This window comes from Pan paniscus, chromosome 1 (assembly GCF_029289425.2).
Source record: "Pan paniscus chromosome 1, NHGRI_mPanPan1-v2.0_pri, whole genome shotgun sequence".
Classification (NCBI taxonomy): Eukaryota; Metazoa; Chordata; class Mammalia; order Primates; family Hominidae; genus Pan; species Pan paniscus.
In genome coordinates, this window is record NC_073249.2 from 97,253,196 (window position 1) to 97,275,688 (window position 22,493).

General features: G+C 38.7%; 2 protein-coding genes across 2 annotated transcripts; one reads left to right on the forward strand and one right to left on the reverse strand.

The window, feature by feature from the left end:
* Positions 1–407: 407 nt before the first annotated feature.
* On the reverse strand, positions 408–1,464 carry LCE3C (late cornified envelope 3C). Its single transcript, XM_003817216.5, has 2 exons — positions 1,202–1,464; positions 408–779 (listed from the first exon to the last, which is right to left on the reverse strand). Exon 2 carries the CDS (start codon positions 760–762, stop codon positions 478–480), a length of 285 nt encoding a protein of 94 aa, XP_003817264.1. The 5' UTR covers positions 763–779; positions 1,202–1,464; the 3' UTR covers positions 408–477.
* A 19,470-nt stretch (positions 1,465–20,934) lies between these two features.
* Positions 20,935–22,097, forward strand: LCE3D (late cornified envelope 3D). Its single transcript, XM_003817217.4, has 2 exons — positions 20,935–20,982; positions 21,494–22,097. The coding sequence occupies exon 2, from the start codon at positions 21,515–21,517 to the stop codon at positions 21,791–21,793; it is 279 nt and encodes a 92-aa protein (XP_003817265.1). The 5' UTR covers positions 20,935–20,982; positions 21,494–21,514; the 3' UTR covers positions 21,794–22,097.
* The last annotated feature ends 396 nt before the right edge of the window (positions 22,098–22,493 follow it).

Below are 22,493 nucleotides of genomic sequence, written 5' to 3' on the forward strand. Positions count from 1 at the left end.
GTCCTGTGATGACAGAGGGTTGGCTGGGAGAACACAGCCAGTTACTTGCCCGAGCATGAGGTCAGCTCTCTGGGGTCACCTCTACCAGGGGTAACACACTTAAATCTCTGGCTTTCTAAGGTCCTGTGAGTTCAGGTGACAGGAGAACCTGGCCTGGATGGATAAATCCTGGATAGTTTCCTAACAAGTGAGACACCGTGGTAATGAGAACAAGAAGCTTTATTTTTTGGCAGGGTTAGGCACAGGGAACTGCCAATCCTTGGCAGGGGCAGGGATGAGGGAACTGTGAGATTCTATACACCAGACAGGAAGCACCTTCTGGGGACAGCTTGGATACTCAACAGGAACACCCCCAGCTCAGCTTGTGAAAGCCAGAACAAAGTATCTGGAAAAGCATGCATCAGGATGGAGCTTTTCCTGGGCCCTTGGGATCCTTGTTTCCTCCAAAGATTACTTGTCTCATCATCAGGATCCAGGTCAGCAGCAGCCCCCAGAGCCATGGCCACAGCAGGAGCCCCCGCCTTGCTGACCACTGCCCTTGTCACAGGAGTTGGATCTCTGGCGCCGGCATTGATGGGACCTGCAGTGCCTGTGGTGGCTCAGGCAGCAGCCACTTTCAGAACTGGGGCCACAGCCCCCGGAGCTTAGAGCACAGTCAGAAGAGGGTGGAGGCAGACACTGTGCTGGGCTCTTTGGGGGACACTTGGGTGAGGGACACTTGGGAGGGGGCTGGCACTGCTGCTGGTTCTGCTGGCAGGACATCTTTGCAGGAATTTTACCTTGAACAGAATAATAGAAACATTAGAGCACAGAACCCTCAGACCATCTCCTTATTTTTGGGTTTGTCACACACTGACCCCCTTGATGAAGCCACTTTCTAAGCCAAGATCTGTGGGGCAGAAATGGGAATGTAGTAGAGGGAATGCTACACATGCATTTGGATAAAGCATCCTTAAGAATATAAAATGGATCTATGTGCATTACTGACAACATGCTCCAAACAAGAATGTGAAGGAATCCTAAGGTCCTGCGGCTTTTGCAGCTCACGGGTCCCTGACATGTGCCTTAGAGGCTCCTTATTCTCCATCACCTCCCCCACTGCTGCCCACTGTGGGCTTCTTTCTGATGGTTCCATTTCACTTCTGGGCCTCTCTTTCCCAAACACTCCCAGCTGAGGATCTGTCCCCTGCTGGCCACTCACCAGATGCAGAGGAAGTAGGAGAAGAAGGCTGCTCCTAAGGATGCTGTGGATGAGAAGCCCAGGGTAGGAGCCCTTTTATCCCGTGCAGTGTACACGATGATGCACTACCTGAGTATGCTGCTGCTTTCACAACCAGGGAGGTGACAGCACCAGACACTTCCCAGTTGCCTGCTTCCTCAGCATGTGCCTAAAGGTGTAACAAGATGACCCCTGTGTCTTCCTGGGCACATGCCTAAAGATTTAATAAGATGGAAGCAGGATGTCCTCATGACTGCAGAAGTACTTCCCACTCTGGTCCACCCTGTACCTCCTGCCCACCTCTGCTTGTTCATTCACAAGCTCTGTTCGTTTTACTTCTTTCAACAGTAGTAGTATGGAGATGTATTGGACATATTTCTTCCATTGAGCACCTTACAGCCTAAATGGACTATCACTCAGAAAAGTAAATATATTTGATCTGATGGAATAAGCACTATCACAGAAGTGTTTAAAAAGACTTCAAGCCTAAGACCACAGCCTTTGTAAGTCAGTCCTCTATTGCACTGATGGTCCCAAAGGGTGATGGTTTTCAGGTGTTCTTCAGGAATGACAGCTGGACACACTTACCATTTTTTGTAATAAGACCACTCAAAGTCTACTGTTTTAGAAATTTTCAAAAATACAATACATTGTTATAGTCATCATGCTGTACAATAAATCTCCTGAATTTGTTACTCCGGTCTTATTGAAATTTTGTATCCTTTGACCAACATCTCCCCAGTTCTTCCCCACTCCCCAACCCAACCCCTGATAATGATCATTTCTACTTCCACGCACTCGACTTTTTAGGATTCCACATATAAGTGAGATCACGAATATTTGTCTTTCTATATCTGGCTTATTTTACTTAGCATAATATCTTTCAGATTTATACATGTTGTCACAAATTAGAAACTTTCCGTTTTATATAAGGCTGAGTTGTATTCCATTACACTTATATAACATGTTTTTTAATCCATTTACCCACTAAAGGACACTTAGGTTGATTCTATATCTTGACTGTAGTAAACAATGTTGCAATAAATTTGGGAGTGCAGATATCTCTTCAAAATACTGATTTCATTTCCTTTAGATATATACCCAGTAGTGGGATTGTTGAATCACATAGTAGTTTCATTTTTAATTTTTTAAGGAAACTTCACACTGTTTTCCACAATGGCCATACTACTTTACATTCCCACTAATACTGTAAAAAGGTTCCCTTTTCTCCAAATCTTTGCCAATACTTGTTATTTCTTGTCTTTTGATAATAGCCATTCTAGCAGATGTGAGGTGATATTGTGTTTTTAACTTGCATTTCCCTGATTATTAGCGATGTTGAGCACTTTTTTATATATACTGTAGGCCATTTGTATGGCTTCTTTTGGGAAACTCCCTGTGCCCACTTTTTTGATTGGTTTATGTGTTTTCTTGCTATTGAGTTGTTTGAGTTTCTAAAATATTTTGAATATTAACTCATTATCAGATGTGTAGTTCACAGATATTTTATCACATACTGTATGTTGTCTCTTCACTCCATTAATTGTTTGCTTTATTTTGCAGAAGCTTTTTACTTTGATGCAACCACATTTGTCTATTTTTTATTTTGTTGCCTGTACTTTTAGGGTCAAAATTCAAAAATAATATTTGCCCAGGTCTAATGTCAAGAAGTTTTCCCCCTGTGTTTTACTCCAGTGGTTTTAAAATTTCAGGTCTTATGTTTAAGACTTTAATACAAAATCAACATACAGAAATCAGTAGCACTTACACATACCATAACAACTATCCAAAAAAAGAAGTTAAAAATCCCATTTATAATATCATCCAAAAAATACTTAGGAATAAATTTTACCAAAGAAGTGAAAGATCTGTATACTAAAAACTATAAAACATTGAGGAAAGAAAATGAAGACACAAATAGAAAGATATTACATGTTCACAGACTGGAAAAGTGAATGTTGCTAAAATGTTCATATTAGGGGAGATGTTAGAAATAGAATAGAATAGGAATTCTCTGACTCCAGAAGTCCCACCACAGAAATCCAACTAGCAACCAACAGCAGACAAGAATACCCTTGTGAATATCTCAGAACTTGAAGTGAGGCACAGACATCCCCTTGGACCACAGTACTGAGAAAAACCACACACATAGAGCAAGAGGAGGTTTTACTTTGACCACACTGTCCCTCCCTCAAGCCAGCACATCACACATAAGAGGATTCCCAGAACCCATGGCTTTTACAGAGGGAAGAGAGAGTTGAGAATGAACATTCAGCTTTCCCACCATTCTGGAATCCTTCGCAGAAGAAACTCTCTTGTCTTATCCCACAGGAAACATTAGCATTGTTTATTTAGAAACTCAGAACAGGGTGAGACTCATAGTGACCAGTTCAGGGGTCTTGATAGTTGCTCTGCATTCTGGCCAGCAGAGGCACACCACCAGAGAGGCTTGCAATGCTCAACAAGAAGCACAGTTGATTAGTCTGCCAGGTTTGAATCTCTGCTCAGCTTCCACACTCAGCCCCAGTGCTCCCCTTGAAACTTCCCCAGGCCAGGAGATAAGGGTAGGATGGCAATTACCTGCAAAGAGAACATCTGGCCCCAACCATTCCCAGCTGCCAAGCTTTCACCCAGTCAAGCCCTGCCCTTTGTGCTCCTTAACGCTTCCTAAGGCCAGAAAACAGGGGCATGGTGGCAATTAACTGTAGAAGGAGCATCTGTTCCACCCAGGCCCAGCATCCAAGTGGCTAATATATCAAGCCATGGTGCTCTGCCTTAGGTCATCCCAGGATTAGAGCTGAACCCATGCCCATGTGTATCTGTGGAGCACAGCCTCTGGTCCTGTCACCCTGCATGGTTAGGTAGCAATCTCAGAGTCTTTGTTCAGCCTTGACACCTAAAACATGGCCTTGCCCAACTACATATTCAAAACTGTAGTACTGGCCATCTAAGGAAGACAACCAACAATACTGCTCAATCAGAGGCAATTTCAGCCAGCAGCTCTGTCTTATTATAGAGTCCAGCCAGTTCTCTCACCAGACCATGGAACAGAGCCAGAAATCCTACTCAACCAGTACAGTTAACAGTTCAGCCCAGCTAGAGAGCATGACAGCAAGGTCTTCCCGTTCAAGGTCACCACCAACTTGCTTAATCAGAATTCCAGGTTTGATCAAATAGTGAAGGTATACCATGGCCAAATAACACAACAAAGGCGGAATAGTTGGCCATTTCCTCAAATGGTTGGGCAGCAATGCAAGGACACAAGGATTATGAAAAATCTGAAAAAAATACATCATCATCATAAGGAAATTAATAAATCTCCAATAAGGGATCCTGAAGAAGTGAAGATTTATAAAATGACTGATGAAGAATTCAGAACAATTATCTTCAACGCGGTGAAACCCCGTCTCTACTAAAAAACAAAAAATTAGTCGTGTGTGGCAGCATGCACCTGTAGTCCCAGCTATTTGGGAGGTTGAGGCAGGAGAATTGCTTGAGCCTGGGAGACAGAGGTTGCAGTGAGCCGAGATCATGCCACTGCACTCCAGCCTGGGTGACGGAGCAAGACTCTATCTCAAAAAAAAAAAAAAATTCACCTAGTTTTGTAAAATGTATCCGTTAATAATTTATTGTACCTACAGTTATTTTTAATAGTTGTGTCTTTTTAATCTTCACAGGAGAGATAAAGCTTTTTTATACTTCACTGTTACAGCTTTAGAATATTCTGAATATGATACATAGTCGTATTACTTATAGGGGACTACAAGTAAATACAGATAAAAAACTAAATTAAATGTGGAAAACAATTTATAAAACGAAATGAGGAGATTGCCAAATAAATAGAAACAATAAAAATAGAAATCCTAGAGATAAAGTATGTAATAACAGAACTATAAAATTCAATAGAAAGCTTCAACAGCAGACTTGATCAAGTGGAAGAAAGAATAACTTGAAGATAGGATATTTGAAATTATCCAGTTAGAGGAGTAAAAAGAAAAAAGAATGGAAAAGACCTACAGAAATTATGGGACACTATTAAGAGAATTAACCTCCACATAATAGGAGTTTCTGAAGAAGAAGAAGAGAGAGACAAAGGCCCAGAAAGCACATTTAAGGTAATAATGACTAAAAATTTTCAAAATCTGAAGAAAGATGACAGCATTCAGGTATAGGAAGCTCATAAGTCTCCAAGTAAATTCAACCCAAACATTAATTCTAGAATAAAATTATCAAAAAATTCTAGAATAAAATTATCAAAAATGAAAGACAAAAAAAAACCCCAAGAGATAAGAAACATCACATTCAAAGCAGTCCCAATACAGCTGTTAACAGCTTTCCTGGCAGAAATTCTGCAGGCCATGAGAAAGTAGAACAATATATTCAAAATTCTGAAGAAAAAAGTGCTAACCAAGGATACATTACCTGGAAAGTCTGCTCTTCAGAAATTAGGCAGAAATAAAAACTTTCTCAGACAAACAAAAGCTAAGGGAATTCATCATCACTAGGCCTGCTCCATAGGAATTGCTAAAGGGAGTTCTTCAAGCTAAAATGAAAAGCTGCTAATTAATAAAAAAACACAAAAGTAAATATCTCAATGGTATAAGTAATATGACTATGTAATCATATTCAGAATATTCTAAAACTGTAAGGGTGAAGCATAAAATAATTTTATCTGTCCTATGAGGATTAAAAAAAGAACTATTAAAAATAACTGTAGCTACAATAAATAATTAAGAGATATAAATTATAAAACTAGGTAAATATCAAAAGTATACAAGGGGAAGGAGGGAATTAATGTGCAGTTCTGTTTGTAATTAAAGTTATTAGCTTAAAATAGCCTGTTTCAAATTTAGGATGTTTTATATAAGCCCCATGGTAGCCATAAAGCAAAATCCTGTAGAACAAAATATTAAAAAAAAATCAAAGAAGACCACCACAGAAAACTATAAGCCACAAAGGAAGAGAACAAGAAATTAAGAAAGAAACAAAAGATCAAGAAAACAACCAGAAAACAATTAAGAAAATAATGGTAGTAAGTTTAAACTATCAAAAATTATCTTGAATGTAACAGGATTAAGTTATCTAATCAAAACACAGAGGAGCTCAATAGATTTTTTTAAAGATCAAACCATATGCTGCCTACAAGAGACTCACTTTCCTTCTAAGGACATACATAGACTGAACATGAAGGGATGGGAAAAGATACTTCATAAAAATGGAAACAAAGAGAGCATGGTAGCTATACTTATAGCATATAAAATATACTTTAAGTCAAAAACTATAAAAAAGACTGAGTAGGTCATTTTACGACAATAGAAAGTGCTAAGCCATCAAAAGAATATAATTGTAAATATATATGCACCCAACATAAGAGCACATATATACCAATGCAATTATTAAATTTTCTGAAGGGAATGATAGACTGCAATACCATAACAACAGGAAATCTCAATACTCTACTTTCAACAATAGACAGCTCATCTAAGCAGAAAGTTAATAAGGGAACACTAGGCTTGAATACACCTCAGACCAAAGAGAACTAACAGATACATACAAAACATTCCACCAAACAGCAACAGAATATACTTTCTTCTCAGGAGCACATAGAATATTCTCTAAAATAGACTGTATGTTAGGCCACAAAACAATTCTTAACAAATCTCGGAAGATTAAAACTATACCAACCAACCAATGACATCAAACTAGAAATCTGTAACAGGAGAAACCTTATAAAATTTTAAAATATGTGAAAATCAAGCAAGATGCTCTTAAAAACCAATGGGTCACAGAAGAAATAAAAAAAGAAAATCAAAAAATGCCTTGAGATAAACAAAAATGAAAACACAACAAAACAAATTTTGTGGGATGCAGCAAAAGCAGTGCTAAGAGGGAAAATAATAACAATAAATGTCTATATCAAAAAGACGAAAGATCTCAAATAAACAATGTAATGTTACATCTCAAGGAACTAGAAAAAGAAGAACAAACTAAGCCCAAAGTTAAGAGAAGGAAAGGAATGACAAAGATCCAAGCAGAAATAAATAAAATAGAGCCTAGGAAAACAGCAGAAAAAAATTAATGAAACAAATAATTGTGTTTTTTTAAAGATAAACAAAATCGACAAACCTTAGCTAGACTAACTAAGAAAAAAAGAAAGAAGGCTCAAAGAAATAAAAATCAGAAATGAAAGTGGACACATTATAACTGATGCCACAGAAATACAAATGATTATAACAATTGTATGCCAGATAATTGGATATCTAGAAGAAATTTATAAATTCCTAAACACATACAACCTAACAAAACTGACTCATGAATAGAAAACCTTAACAGACCAATAGTGAGTAAAGGGATTAAATCAGCAATAAATAAGGGATTAAATCAGTAACAGGCTCCTATCAAAGAAATGCCCAGGACTGGGTGGCTTTAGAAATAAATTCTACCAATCTCTTAAAGAAGATTGTATACCAATCCTTCTGAAACTCTTCCAAAATATTGAAGAAGAAGGAATACTTTCAAACTCATTTTACAAGACCAACATTACTCTGATACCAAATCCAGACAAGGACACTCCAAGAAAAAAAAAATTGCAGGCCAATGTCTTTGATAAACCTAAACGCAAAAATCCTTACCAAACTGCTAGCAAACCAAATGCAACCGCATGTTAAACGAATCATCTGCCCTGATCAAATGGGATTTACCCTGGGCTGCGAGGATGGTTCAAAAAATACAAATGAATATATGTGACTCATTCCACTAATAAAATGAAGAATAAAAACCATGTAATCAACTCATTAGATGCAGAAAAAGCATATGACAAAACTCAATATCCTTTCATGATAAAAACTCTCAATAGAATAGGTATAAAGGAAATGTACCTCAAAACAATAAAAGCCATATCTGACAAACCTATAGCAAACATCGTACTTAATCATGAAAAGTTGAAAGCTTTTTCTCTAAGATTAGGAATAAAAGAAGGAGGCCCACTCTCACAATTCTTTACAACGTAGTTCTGGAAGTCCTAACCAGAGCAACTAGGCAAGAGAAAGAAATAAAAGGAATCCTAAGACAAAAGGAATTAATGAAAGTGTTTCTATTTGCTGACAATATAATCTCATATAAAGAAAATTCTAAAGAGTCCACCAAAAACTTGTTAGAACTGATAAATTCAGTAAAGTTGCAGGCCACAAAATCAACATATGAAAATAAGTAGTGTTCTATACACTAATGAGTTATCCAAGCAGAAAACTAAGGAAACAATCCCACTTATATCAGCAAAAAAAGAAAATAAAATACTTAGGTGTAAATTTAACTAAGGAGGTGAAAAAAGTGTATACTAAAGACTATTAAAACACTAATCAAATAAATTTAAGAAAACACATATAAAAATATGTTCATGGTTTGAAAAAATTAACATTGTTAAAATGTTCATATTACTCGAAGTGATCTGTAGATGCAATACAACTTACATCAAAATTCCATTGCCATTTTCACAGAAATAGAAAAAAAAGTCTTTTTTTTTTTGAGACGGAGTCTCGCTCTGTCGCCCAGGCTGGAGTGCAGTGGCGCGATCTCGGCTCACTGCAAGCTCCGCCTCCAGGGTTCACGCCATTCTCCTGCCTCAGCATCCCGAGTAGCTGGGACTACAGGTGCCCGCCACTACGCCCAGCTAATTTTTTCGTATGTTTAGTAGAGACGGGGTTTCACCGTGTTAGCCACGATGGTCTCGATCGCCTGACCTCGTGATCCGCCCGTCTCGGCCTCCCAAAGTGCTGGGATTACAGGTGTGAGCCACCACGCCAGGCCAAAAATAATCTTTAAATTCACGTGAAAGCACAAAAGACCATAAACAGTTCAAGGCAATCTTGAACAAAAATAACAAAGCTGGGGATATCACCTGACCTATTTTTGAAATCTACTACAAAGCTACAGTAGTAAAAACAGCACAGTGCTTGCATAAAAACAGACACATAGACAAATGGAACAATTGAGTAGAAAGCCAGGGAATAAACCTAAGCGTTCACAGTCGATTGACTTTTGACAAAGGTAACAAGAACACACAATGGGTAAAGGACAGTCTCTTCAATAAGTAGTGCTGGGAAAACTGGTTATCATGCATAAAAGTGAAATTAGACCCTTATTTTGCAGCATACACAAAAATAAACTCAAAATGGATTAAAGACATAAACATAATACCTGAAACTTTAAAACTATTAGAAGAAAACACAGGGTGAAAGCTCCATGACATTGCTCGGGGCAATAATTTTTTGAATATGACCCTGAAAGCTCAGGCAACGAAAGCAAAAATAGAAAAATTGGATTGCTTTTGTTAGTTAAACTAAAAACCTTCTGCACAGCCAAAGAACCAATTAACAAAGTGAACAGACAACCCACAGAGTGGAAAAAAAATTTGCAAACCATATATCTGATAAAGGGTTAATATCCAAAATATGTAATGAACTCAACTCAGTAGCAAGAAAAAAAAATTTGAACATGGGGAAAGAACTTTAACAGACACTTCTCAAACAAAGACCTAGGGATGACCAACGGGTTTAGGAAAAAAAAAAAACTCAGCATCACTAATTATCAGGAAAATGCAAATTAAAACCACAGTAAGATAACAACTCACACCTGTTAGAATGGCTTATATATCTAAAAGAAAAGAAAAGAAAAGAAAAGTGTTGGTGAGAATGCAGAGAAAAGGGAACACTTGTACACTGTTGGTGGGAATGTAAATTATAATAAACATTATACAAAATGATATGTATGTTCCTGAAAAAACTAAAAATAGAACTAAAATATGATTCAGCAATCTTACTTCTGAAAATATATCCAAGGCATTGAAATCGTTGTATCAAAGGGATATCTACATTCCCATATTTATTACAGCATTAATTACAGTATCTAAGATATGGAATAAACCTGTGTCTATCAATGGAGAAAGAAAATGTAGTATATGTACACAATAGACTACTACTCAGCCTTATAAAATAAGGAAATCCCGTCATTTGTGACAACATGGATGAACCTAAAGGACATTACACTAAGTGAAATAAGCCAGATATGGAAAGACAATGCATGATCTCACTTATTTATAGAATCTAAAAATAGCTGAATTCATAGAAGCAGACAGTATAATGGTAGTTAACAGAGGCTAGAGGGAGAGGGCAGCAAAGGACTTGGGGATTTGTTAATCAAAAACTTAAAATTTTTAGCTAGACAGCAGGGATATGTTTTAAGATCTATCACACAGGAGAGTGAATACAGTCAATAATTATGTATGGCTTAGTTCAAAATAGAGAGAGCAAATTTCAAATATATCACTACACAAAATGTCAAAACATTACATTGTACTCAATAAATGTAATACAATTCTAGTTTGTCAATTAAAAATAATATACATTAAAATAAATAAATGAATAAAGTGTCCATATTCCCCAAAGCAATCTACAGATTTACTGCAATGTCTATCAAAATTCCAATGACATTCTGACAGAATTTTTTGATGTTGTTTTTACAGTTTCAACTTTTATTTTAGATTCAGGTGTACACGAGCAGATTGTTTACATTAGTATGTTACACAATGTTAAGGTTTGGGTACAAATGATCCCATCACTCAGGTAGTGAGCATATACCCAATAGTAGTTTTCCACTCCTTGCATCCTTTCCTCTCTCCCCTTCTAGTTGTCTAGTGTCTATTGTTGCCATCATTATGTTTATGTGTATCCAGTATTTAGCTCCCACTTATAAGTGAGAACATGAAGTATTTGGTTTTCTGTTCCTGCATTAATTTTCTTAGGATAATGGCATCCAGTTGGATCTACACTGCTGCAAAAGACATGATTTCATTCTTTTCTATGGCTGTGTAATATTCCATGGTGTATATGTACCACGTTATAATTTTCCAATCCACTGTTGATGGGCATCTAGGCTGATTCCATGTCTTTGCTATTGTGAATTGTGCTGTGATGAATTTAAGAGTGTATAGGTTATTATTATTACTATTATTATTGGTAGAACAGTTTATTTTCCTTTGGATATATACCCAGTAATGAGATTGCCAGGTCGAATAGCATTTCTGTTTTAAGTTCTCTGAGAAATCTCCAAACCGCTTTCCACAGTGGCTGAACTAATTTACATTCCCACCAGCAGTGTACAAGCATTTCCTTTTCTGCACAACCTTGCCAGTATCTGTTATTTTTTGACTTTTTAATAATAGCCATTCTAACTGTTGTGAGACAGTATCTCATGTGGTTTTGATTTGCATTTCTCTGATGATTAGTGATATTGAGTATGTTTATTGGCCGCTTATATGCCTTCTTTTGAGAAGTGTCTGTTCATGTCCTTTGCCCACTTTTTAATGGGGTTATTTGTGGGGTTTTTTTGCCTGTCGAATTGTTTAAATTCCTTAAAGATTCTGGATATTAGAACTGTGTTGTATGCATAGTTTGTGAATATTTCCTCCTATTCTGTAGGTTGTCTGTTTACTCTGCGATGGTTTCTTTTGCTGTGCAGAAGCTCTTTAGTTTAATTAGGTCCCACTTGACTTTTCTTGTTGTTGCAATTGCCTTTGAGGACTAAATCATAAATTCTTTGCCAAGGCTGATGTTCAGAATTGTATTTCTTTGGCTTTCTTCCAGAATTTTTATAGTTTGAGGTCTTACATTTACATTTTTAATTCACCTTGAGTTAATTTTTGTATATGATGAATGGTAGGGGTCCAGATTCATTCTTCCGCATATGGATAGCCAGTTATCCCAGCATAATTTATTGAATAGGGAATCCTTTCCCTATTGCTTATTTTTGTTGACTTTGTCAAAAATCAGCTGGCTATAGAGGTATTGCTTTATTTCTAGGTAATCTGTCTGTTCTTTTGGTCTATATGTCTGTTTTTGTACCAGTACCATGCTGTTTTGGTTAGTGGCCTTACAGTATGGTTTAAGTTGGGTAATATGATGCTTCCAAATTTGTTCTTTTTGCTTAGAATTGCCTTGGCTATTTTGGCTCATTTTTGGTTCCATATTGAATATAGAGTAGTTTTTATTAAAATTCCATGAAAAATTATATTGGTAGTTTGATAGGAATAGTGTTGAATCTGTAGATTTTTTCAGGCGATATGGTCATTATAACGACATTGATTCTTCCAATCCAAGAGCATGGAATGTTTTCCCATTTGTTTGTGTCATCTACTATTTCTTTCAGTAGTGATTTTTAGTCTTCCTTATAGAGATCTTTCACCATCTTGGTTAGATGTATGCCTAGGTATTTTTGGGGGTCTATTGTAAATGGATTGCATTCTTTATTTGGCTCTTAGTTTGAACATAATTGGTGAGTAGAAGTGCTACTTATTTTTGTGTGTTGATTTTGTATCCTGAAACTTTACTGAAGTTGCTTATCAGTTCTAGGAAACTTAGGGCAGAGTCTTTAGGGTTTTCTAGGTACAGAATCAGAGAAAAGAGATAATTTGACTTACTCTTTTCCTATTTGGATGTCTTTTATTTCTTTCTTTTGCCTGATTGCTCTGACTAGAATTTCCAGTACTAGATTTAATAGGAGTGGTGAGAAGGAGCCTACTTGTCTTCATGTTCTTAAGGGGAATGCTTCCAGATTCTACACATTCTGTATGATGTTGATTGTGAGTTCGTCATAAATGGCTCTTATTATTTTGAGGTATGTTCCTTCAATGCCTAGTTTGTGGAGGGTTTTTATGACAAGATGTTAGGTTTTATCAAAAGATTTTTCTGCACTATTGAGACAATCATAAGGTTTTTGTTTTTAATTCTGTTTATGAGGTGAATCACTTATATTGATTTGCATATGTTGAATGCCAGGAATAAGGCCTACTTGATTGTGGTTAATTAACTTTCTGGTGTGCTGCTGGATTCAGCTTGCTAGTATTTTGTTGAGGATTTTTGTGTCTGTTCATCTGAGATATTGACCTATATTTTTCTTTTTCATTGTATCTTTCCCAGATTTTTAGTATCAGAATGATGCTGGACTCATAGAATGAGTTAGGGAGGAGTCCTTCCTCCTCAATTTTTTGGAATAGTTTTAGTAGAATGGGTACCAGCTATTCTTTGTACCTCTGGTAGAATTCAGCTATGAATCCATCTGGTCTAGGGGTTTTTTTGGTTGGTAGGGTTTTTTTATTACTAATTCCATTTTGGAGCTCCATGTTGGTCTGGTCAAGTTTTCAGTTTCTTCCTGATTTAGTCTTGGGAAGTTGTGTGGTTTTGGATCTTAATTTCATTCAGTTTTGCTCTGATTTTAGTTATTTCTTTTCTTCTAACTTTGGGTTAATTTGTTCTCATTTCCCTAGTTCCTCTAGGAGTGATGTTAGGTTGTTAACTTTTTGGATGTTTCATCTCTGTTTTCATTTATTTCAAAGAATTTTTTATGTCTGCCTTAATTTTGTTGTTTCCCCCAAATTCATTCAGAAACAAGCTGTTTAATTTCCATGTAATTGTTTGGTTTTGAGACATCTCCTTAGTATTGACTTTTGTTTTTATTCCACTGTGGTCCAAAAGTATAAATTGTATGATTTCAATTTTTTTAAATTTATTGAGACTCACCTTATGGCTGAGCATGTGGTTAATCTTGGAGTATGTTCCATGTGCAGGTGAGAAGAATTTATTTTGTGATTAATGGGTGAAGTACTCTGTAGAAGTTTGTTAACCCAATTCATCAAGTGTCCAATTTAAGTCCAGAATTTGTTAGTTTTCTGCCTCGATAATGTGTCTAACACTGCCAGTGGAGTGTTGAAGTCCTCACTATCATTGTGTGGCTAAGTTCTTTTCATATACCTAGAAGTACTTGTTTTATGAACTGGAGTGCCCCAATGTTGAATGCATATATATTTAGGATAGTCAAATCTTATTGTTTAATTGAATGCATTATTTTTATGTAATTGCCTTCTTTGGTTTTTTTTCTTAGTTTTTGTTGATTTAAAGTCTATTTTATCTAAGAATATTGACTCCCACTTTGTTTTGTTTTCCATTTGCATGATAGATCCTTTTCCAACCCCTTTGAGCCTATAATTGTCGCTACATTTGAGATGGGTCTCTTGAAGACATCAGATGGATAAGTCTTGCTTTTTCATCCTACCTGCCATTCTGTGCCATTTAAATTGGGCATGCAGACCATTTACACTCAAGCCCACATATTGATATGTGAATTTTTTATTGTGAAGTTGTGAGCTGGCTGCTTTGTAGTTTCTATTGTGTAGCTGCTTCATGGGGTCTGCAAGCTATGTACTTAACTGTGTTTTTGTGGACCAGGTATTGTTCTTTTGTTTCCATGTTTAGAACTCCTTTAAAGATTTCTTGTAAGGTTAGTCTAGTGGTAACAAATTCCCTTAGTAATCATTGGTCTGGAAAATATTTTATTTCTTCTTTGCTTATGAAGCATAGTTTGATAGGGGATTAAATTCTTGGTTGGAATTTCTTTTCTTTAAGGATGCTGAAAATGAGCCCCCAATGTCTTCTGATTTGTATGTTTTCCGCTGAGAACTCTGCAGTTAGCCTGATGGGCTTCCCTTTGTATGTGGTCTGACCTTTTTCTCTAGCTGCCTTTAAGATTTTTTTCTTTAGCATTAATCTTGGACAGTCTGGTGACTACCTGCCTTGGTGATGTTTGTTTTGTATAGTATCTTGCACACATTCTCTATATTTCTTGTGTCTTAATGTCTACCTCTTTAGCAAGATGAGGGGAATTTCCTTGAGTTATTCCCTCAAATATACTTTCCAGGTTGTTTACTCTTTCTCCTTCTCTCTTGGAAATGCCAGTAATTTGTAGGTTTGGTTGCTTTACAGAATATCCTTCCTCAAAGACTTTGTTCGTTTTTTAAATTCTTTTTTCTTTATTCTTGTCTGACTGGATTAGTTCAAAAGATTGGTATTCATACCAGTGAAATTCTTTCTTCTGCTTGGTCTAGTCTAGTGGTAAAGCTTTCAATCATATTTTGAATTTCTTTAAGTGAGTTTTTAAATTCAGAATCTCTGATTGATTTAAGATTTTTTATCTCTTCCTTTATTTTCTGCATTGCTTTAGAAGTTTCTTTATGTTGATTTTCAACCTTGTCTTCGATCTCATTGTGCTTTGTTGCAATTCATGTTTTGAATTTGTTATATGTAATTCCTGAGATTTCATTTTGGTTAGGGACCATTGCTGAAGATCTTTTGGAGGTGTCACGACATTCAGACTTTTCATGGTACCAGAGTCCTTGTGATAGTTCTTTCTCATCTGGTGATGCTAGCTAGCACTTCTATGTAAATATTTTCATGTGGATAAGATTTTTTCTTTATTTATTTCCCTATAATTTTATTGATTTGTTCTTTTTTTTTTTTTCCTTCCCCCTTCCTCCCTAGAAGGTGTGACTGTAGAAAATGTTGGCTAGGGTCTTTTGACTACTTCTGTAGCCGTATGCCCTAGGCACTTCTATTGGCAGGTTTTATTTTGGGCTGATCAGTTTGACCTACAGGCCAGTAGATGATGCTTATGAGTAAAAGCCAGCAGTGGCCAATGCAAATAGATATATATTTGATACTTGTTTACGGACAGAAGCTCTGAATTGCCTCAGGCAATTGGCTGATCTGTGGGGTGCTCAGTGGTTTGAGCTCCCTGCTAAGTCCTTGGGGGCATACAAAGATGGGTAGAGCCACATTGGGCAGCCCACTAACAGATCCTCCAATGGCAGGCACAAGCACCAGCACCAAGGGAGAAAAGCTCCCAGTGGGGTGCCTAGGCCTGGAGCTGGGAAACCTCCTTGGCCCCAAGTTCTCTGCATGGAAGTGTTGGGGGGCAGCTTGAACTCCTAATCCAGGAGAGTGGGTGCTCCAGATGCCTGAATATCTGCCTAGGCATAGAGCATAGAGGGCCCTGCTTTACCACGATCTGCACTGGAAGAATGGGGCAGCTCAGGCTGCTGATCCAGACAAGTGGAGTCCTGAATGTCTGAAGATCTGTGGGAGCATGGAGCAGAAATTGCCCTGCTGCAGCACAGTCTCAGGGGAGCAGGCTGGAGCACCCATGAATGACACATACAGACTAATACCGGGTCTCCACACCAGGTGGCCCTGGCTGCAAGTCTTACCACCCAGAAGAAACAGCAGCTGCAGTAGTTCTCCTACTGCGGTGATAGGGGAGAACACAGTTCCAGCACCTACTTGTGGGGCACTTTCCACACTTGCCATTAGATTCTGGCTGTAGAGACCCCTACCCTACTCCAGGGTAAGTGCTCCAATCTCTGGCCCAAGACTAAAATGCCATACTGCCAAGTCATCAGAGAATGGCTGACTTTGTATGTGCCTGGATTAAAAATGGCATCCTGCTTTCAGTACTGGGTTCGGGAAAATATCCGCAGCTTTTCCCAGTGTCTTTCCCTCTCAGTGTCTCCCAACCTCTTCTCAAGCTAGCTCCAGGGCATGGGAGAAATATGATGCTCTCCTTTGGCCTGGGTTGCATGGATCCCCATTAGAAAGCTAAGTCATAATGTGTGCCCCTCTCACATATTGGGGCTTCACTCACTTTTCAGCTGGACTCTATAACAAGGGTTGTTTGCCCATTTTCGCCTCCTTAGGAACTGTGGTGTCTTTTGCTTTCCAGTGAATTCCCATTTTCATTCTTGAATTAAAGCCATAATTTTGATCTTTATGCATTATTTTGCTATTTCCAAGTGGAAGAGTCATGCTAAAGCCTCCAATATACCATCTTGAAAAATAAAATAGAATTTTTTTTAAATCCTAAAATTCATGTGGAACTACAAAATACCCTGAATAGCCAAAGCAATCTTAAGGACAAAAGAACAAAGCTGGACGTAATACACCACTTGATTTCAAATGTACTACAAAGCTCCAGTAATCAAAACAGCATGAAAAAAAAAGACAGACACATAGATCAATGGAACAGAATAGAGAGCTAGAGAGCCCATAAATTAACCCACACACACACTTCCTGTTAACTGATCTTTGACAAAGGTGCCAAGAACACACAATGGAAAAAGGATAGTTTCTTAAATAAATGGTTTGGGGAAAACTAGATATTCACATGCAGAAGAATGAAACTGGACCCTTATCTCACCCCATATACAAAAGTCCTCTCAGTCTTCAACATAAGATCCTCATTCCCTTCTGGGTTTCTAGGTGTATTTGCATTTTTGGCTTAACTGCTGCACTGAGAGCAGCCATTAGCTCTTCTAGTGACTGTCCCATAACAGGTGCAATGTGCTTTTTTATGTCAAACTAGATGGTGAGGCTGAAAAGGAACCAAGAGAGTGGAAAAAAAATATCGGAAAAAATGCCAGTGGTGTCAGACCTAAAACCTAGAGAACAGGAATGGGGCAGCCTGAGTGAGAGGAGTGAGAGGGTGCTCCCAGAGAATCCTAGACGCCCTGTTGGGTCTACCCTGACCCCTGATCTGCAACCCTCACTGGAGACATCACTCTATAACTTTTCTTCTCAAGCCCAAAGTTTGATCTGAGCCTCTCTCTTTCCGACATGCCATCACCAATCTTACATGCTGGAATTGACTCTCATCATCCTTTATTTGAGAAACACAAGCTGAATATCTGCTAAGGCCAGTAAGTGGCTTGCTCAGCTTGGGTTTCAGCACTGAATAAGGGGCACATTTACTTTCTTCAGGGATCTTACAACCTAGCAGAGAAGATAGACACTACACAAATATGGTATTTATATCTGTGATGACTGAGCCCAAAGGCAAAATGTAGGCATTATAGTGTGGGTGAGAGAACTGTCTTTGTCTTGGAGTTCAAACCTAGCTTCAGAAGTGAATAATTACTTTTCCATGTACAGTCGTTGTCCAGAAATAAGTACAGAGTCCGTATTTACTCCTAATGATGTACAACTTTGAATTGCTGTAAGACTTCATTTTGAGTATAACACATGTCCGCCTGTCAGTGTGACTCAAAGCATTTCAGAACTTGTCAGCAGGAGGGTCCACCTTTCCTCATGAATTGAAAGCTGACTTGTAGCTGGCTTTTTCTTAGCTCCACCACTGGGTCCCTTTCTGAGTTTCTGTCTCCATATCCTGATTTGGAGACATTCTTTTTCTTCTTGGGATGGAACTCCTTAATCTCACACATCTCTTATGAAATCTCCAACCACTTGTTCTTCTCAGAACACAGTCCACAGCCCAGTTACTTCTCTCAGAGCATGGAGCAGCTCCAAATGTTCTGCACTGTGAGAACTTCTTAGTATCCCTGACATCCTGAGGACCTGGGATAATGAAGAAGAAATTTACTTGACTGGCTCAAAATGAGGATGTTATGACCTAATAACAAGCATGTTGACTCTGGGCCAGGAGGTGCTTTATCTGAGGTCTAGTTCCAGGGTGAATCTTCTGAGAAGTCATATTAGTAATAAATGAGTGGACAAACAACCAACCAAGGATCAACCCTTCTCCTTTGCAATATATGACTGATGCTGTGAAAAGCAGCTGAGTCATTCTTGGGGAAGATGAGATGAGCAAGCCAACAATGGAAACTTGGGAAGTTGTCCAAGTTGTCATGGAGTTTATGTCATTTAATTTTCTTACTATTGGATTTCAGAAGCACAAAATTAGATTAACAAATACCCTCTGTTCATATTATATGCTCACAATTCATCCATGCTTGGCCTTCTTAATTAATGTGCCTACCTGTTTGACTATTATTTAAATAACAAACACACAAAAATTCACCATCCAAGCGAAAATGATAACTTTGATAGTAAATTATATGCACCTGTGTAATTCAGCCTTCACCCATGTCCCTGCCTGTCCCATCTAATATAACCATGATCCTAAATCTTGTATTCATCATTCTTTGCTTCCCTTTTGGTATATTTCATTACTTTTTATTTCTAAAAATTGTTATTTTAATTATTTTTTCTATTTTAAGTTTCATTTCTTGAGATTTTGTATACCAAAATATCATTCATTTAATTATCCAATTCTATGAGCTTTAACTAACATATATAGTCCGGTAAACCCCACAACAACTAAGACATACAACAGTTCTATCACCTCAAAATATTCCCTCATGTGCTTATTAAATCAGCCTCTCCCTCATACCAGCCCTTGGCAACCACTGACCTATTTTCAGTTCTTATAATTTTGCCTTTTCCAGAATGCCCTATAATTAAAATTATATAATATGTAGTATGTAAAGTCTGACTTCTTTTGCATTTGAGATTCATCCCTGTTGTTTTATATATCAGTAGTTGATTCCTTTTTTATTGCTAAGTAGCCTTCCATTGCATAAATATACCATTTTAAAAACTCTATTCATCAGTTGAAGAGCATGTGGGGTTCTTCAAATTCAGGGCAGTTATAAATAAAGCCACTATAAATGTTGGGCTACAGGTTTTTCTGTGAACATACAACTATATTTCTTTTGGCTAAATATCTAAGAATAGGATTTCTGGGGCAAATTGTAAGTTGTATGTTTAATTTTTTTGATAGACTGCCAACTAATGTAATTTTGCATTTCTACCAGCAATGACTTGGGCTTCTTGTTGTTCTTCATCCCTCATATTACTTGATATTGTCATTTATTTCATTTTAGCCATTCCAATGTGTATAGAGTGGTATCTCACTTTGCTTTTAAATTGCATTTCTCTAATGACTGATTAGGTTGAGTATCTTTTCATGTGCTTAACTGCCACCCATATATCTTCTTTGTTAAAATGACTCTTCAAATACTTTGCCCATATTTTCTGTCTTATTACCTATTTTTGAGAATTTAAAAAACACTGGCCGGGCACGGTGGCTCTGTAATCCCACCACTTTGGGAGGCCGAGGCGGGTGGATCACAGGTTAGGAGATAGAGACCATCCTGGCTAACACAGTGAAACCCCATCTCTACTAAAAATACAAAAAAATTAGCTGGGTGTGGTGGCAGGCGCCTGTAGACCCAGCTACTTGGGAGGCTGAGGGGGGAGAATGGCGAGAACCCGGGAGGCAGAGCTTGCAGTGAGCCGAGATCACGCCACTGCACTTCAGTCTGGACGACAGAGCAAGACACCGTCTCAAAAAATAAAAATAAAAAAAAAATTCTTGAACCAAGTCCTTGGTAAGATATGTGTTTTACAATATTGTCTCCGAGTCTGTGAATTTTCTTTGCATTTGCCTAGCAGTGCCTTTTGAAAAGCAGAAGTTTTTAATTTTGATGAAGTCCTATATTTCTTTTTGAATTGTACCTTTTTGGCATATCTGAAAAATTTTGCATAACCCAAAGTCACAAAGATTTATTATGTTTTATTGTAGAAGTTTCATAGTTTAATTTTTTAAATTATGATCTATTAATTTTTATATCTAGCATTAGGTATGATTTCTTTTACATATGGATGTCCAATTATTTCAGCTCTATTTGTTGAAATGACTATTATTTCTCCAGTCATGACTCAAGAAAGAATTATGTCATACTAATTCCCAGGAAATTGTAAAGGACAGACTCTGCTCCACAGCACGTGAGTTGAAACAAGGAAGAAGGGAGGAAGAAAGGAAGCAGTGGTAGCCTCCCAGGTAAGAGGTATGTGGACAGTGATCCTGCTTCCAGGTTCAATGTCATTGGTTGGATATTATGGAAGTGCCCAAGCTACAAACCTAGTCTTGGGCGTGTGCCTTGTTGTCACCTCCCCTGGTTGTGAAAGCAGCAGCATGCCCAGGCTGTGCATCACACACCGTGCACAAGATAAAAGCACTCCTGCCCTGGGCTCCTCATCCACAGTCTCCTCAGGAACAGCCTTCTCCTGCCTCCACTGCACCTGGTGAGTGTCCAGCAGGGGATGGGACTCAACTTGGGATGTTGGAACAGAAAACTAAGGTCATAGCAGGAGAGGGAAATGGAGAGATCTGAAACAAAAGCCCGGAGAGAGGATGGCAGAGAGGGTACCAATGTGGGAACTGGGGCCAGGAGGGAGACCCTGCAGGAACTGACAGCAATTCCATGACCTGCAAAGGCCACAGAAGCTTATGATTCCTTCCCATCCTCTTTCTACTCAGGCTGGCACATGTTTCCTATGATCTCCATTCTCCAGAATGCCTTTTGTCAAAAGGGTACATTCCTAGACGCTCTTTGGAGAAACAGAAACATGGATGCCCACTTAGACTCACAGCAATCTGTCCCTGGTGGAGAACAAAGTGAGAGGCATCTGGCATGTCCCACCAACTCCACATCAGCTTCCCTCACCTTCCTGCAGCTCTTGCCTCAGGAGGCAGCTGGTCTTAGAGACATTGGACTGTAGATTTTGGACTAACAAATGGCTTTGTTTTGTCCAGGACAACTCAACTCCTGCCAAGATGTCCTGCCAGCAGAACCAGCAGCAGTGCCAATCCCCACCCAAGTGCCCCTCACCCAAGTGTCCCCCAAAGAGCCCAGTACAGTGTCTGCCTCCAGCTTCCTCTGGCTGTGCCCCAAGCTCTGGGGGCTGTGGCCCCAGCTCTGAGGGCGGCTGCTTCCTGAACCACCACAGGCACCACCACCGATGCCGGCGCCAGAGGTCCAACTCCTGTGACAGGGGCAGTGGTCAGCAAGGCGGGGGCTCTGGCTGCGGCCATGGCTCTGGAGGCTGCTGCTGACCTGGATCCTGATGCTGAGACAAGCGATTTTGGAGGAAACAAGAATCCCAAGGGCCCAGGAAAACCCCATCTTGATGCATGAGTTCCCAGATACCCTCTTCTGGCTTTCACAGGCTGAGCTGGGGGTTTTCCTGTGGAAGGTCTGAGCTCTCCCCAGAAGGCACTTCCTGTCTGATGTCCAGGATGTCACATGTTCCCTTACCCCTGTACCTGTGAAGGATTGGCAGTGCTTGTGCCTGACCTCATCAAAAAATAAAGCTCCTTGTCCTCATTACCACCGGTGTCTCCCTTGGCATTTCACTCTGTCTCTCCCTAGGTAGGGCTGGAAGTGTGCCCTCCTGTCTGCCCCTGACATCCAGCACCACCACAGGGAAGATGCAGAATTCTAGCTCGAGGTCTGCAAAATTCAGGAATCTGTCGAGTCTTTTTCTGCTGGAATTGTGAGGCAGTGGGAGACAGGATGTGATGAGAGGGATTGTAGTGAGGCCTCTAACTGTCAGAAAAGAATGACTAAAATGTGATTGTCCTCTCATAATGGACTCCCCAGTCGTAGGAGGAGCTAGCTACTAGATGTTTCTGACATCTCTATTACAAAACAGTGAAGATGTAGCAGGCAATTATCAAAAAAATAGGCAGAATTAGCATTTCTTCTAAAGGGGTAACTTTGACTCTCCAAGGGACATTTTTTGTTGTCAAAACT

Excerpts from the sequence above, each read along its gene's own strand:
- LCE3D (XM_003817217.4), top strand. The coding sequence starts at position 21,515 with ATGTCCTGCCAGCAGAACCAGCAGCAGTGCCAATCCCCACCCAAGTGC.
- LCE3C (XM_003817216.5), bottom strand. The coding sequence starts at position 762 with ATGTCCTGCCAGCAGAACCAGCAGCAGTGCCAGCCCCCTCCCAAGTGT.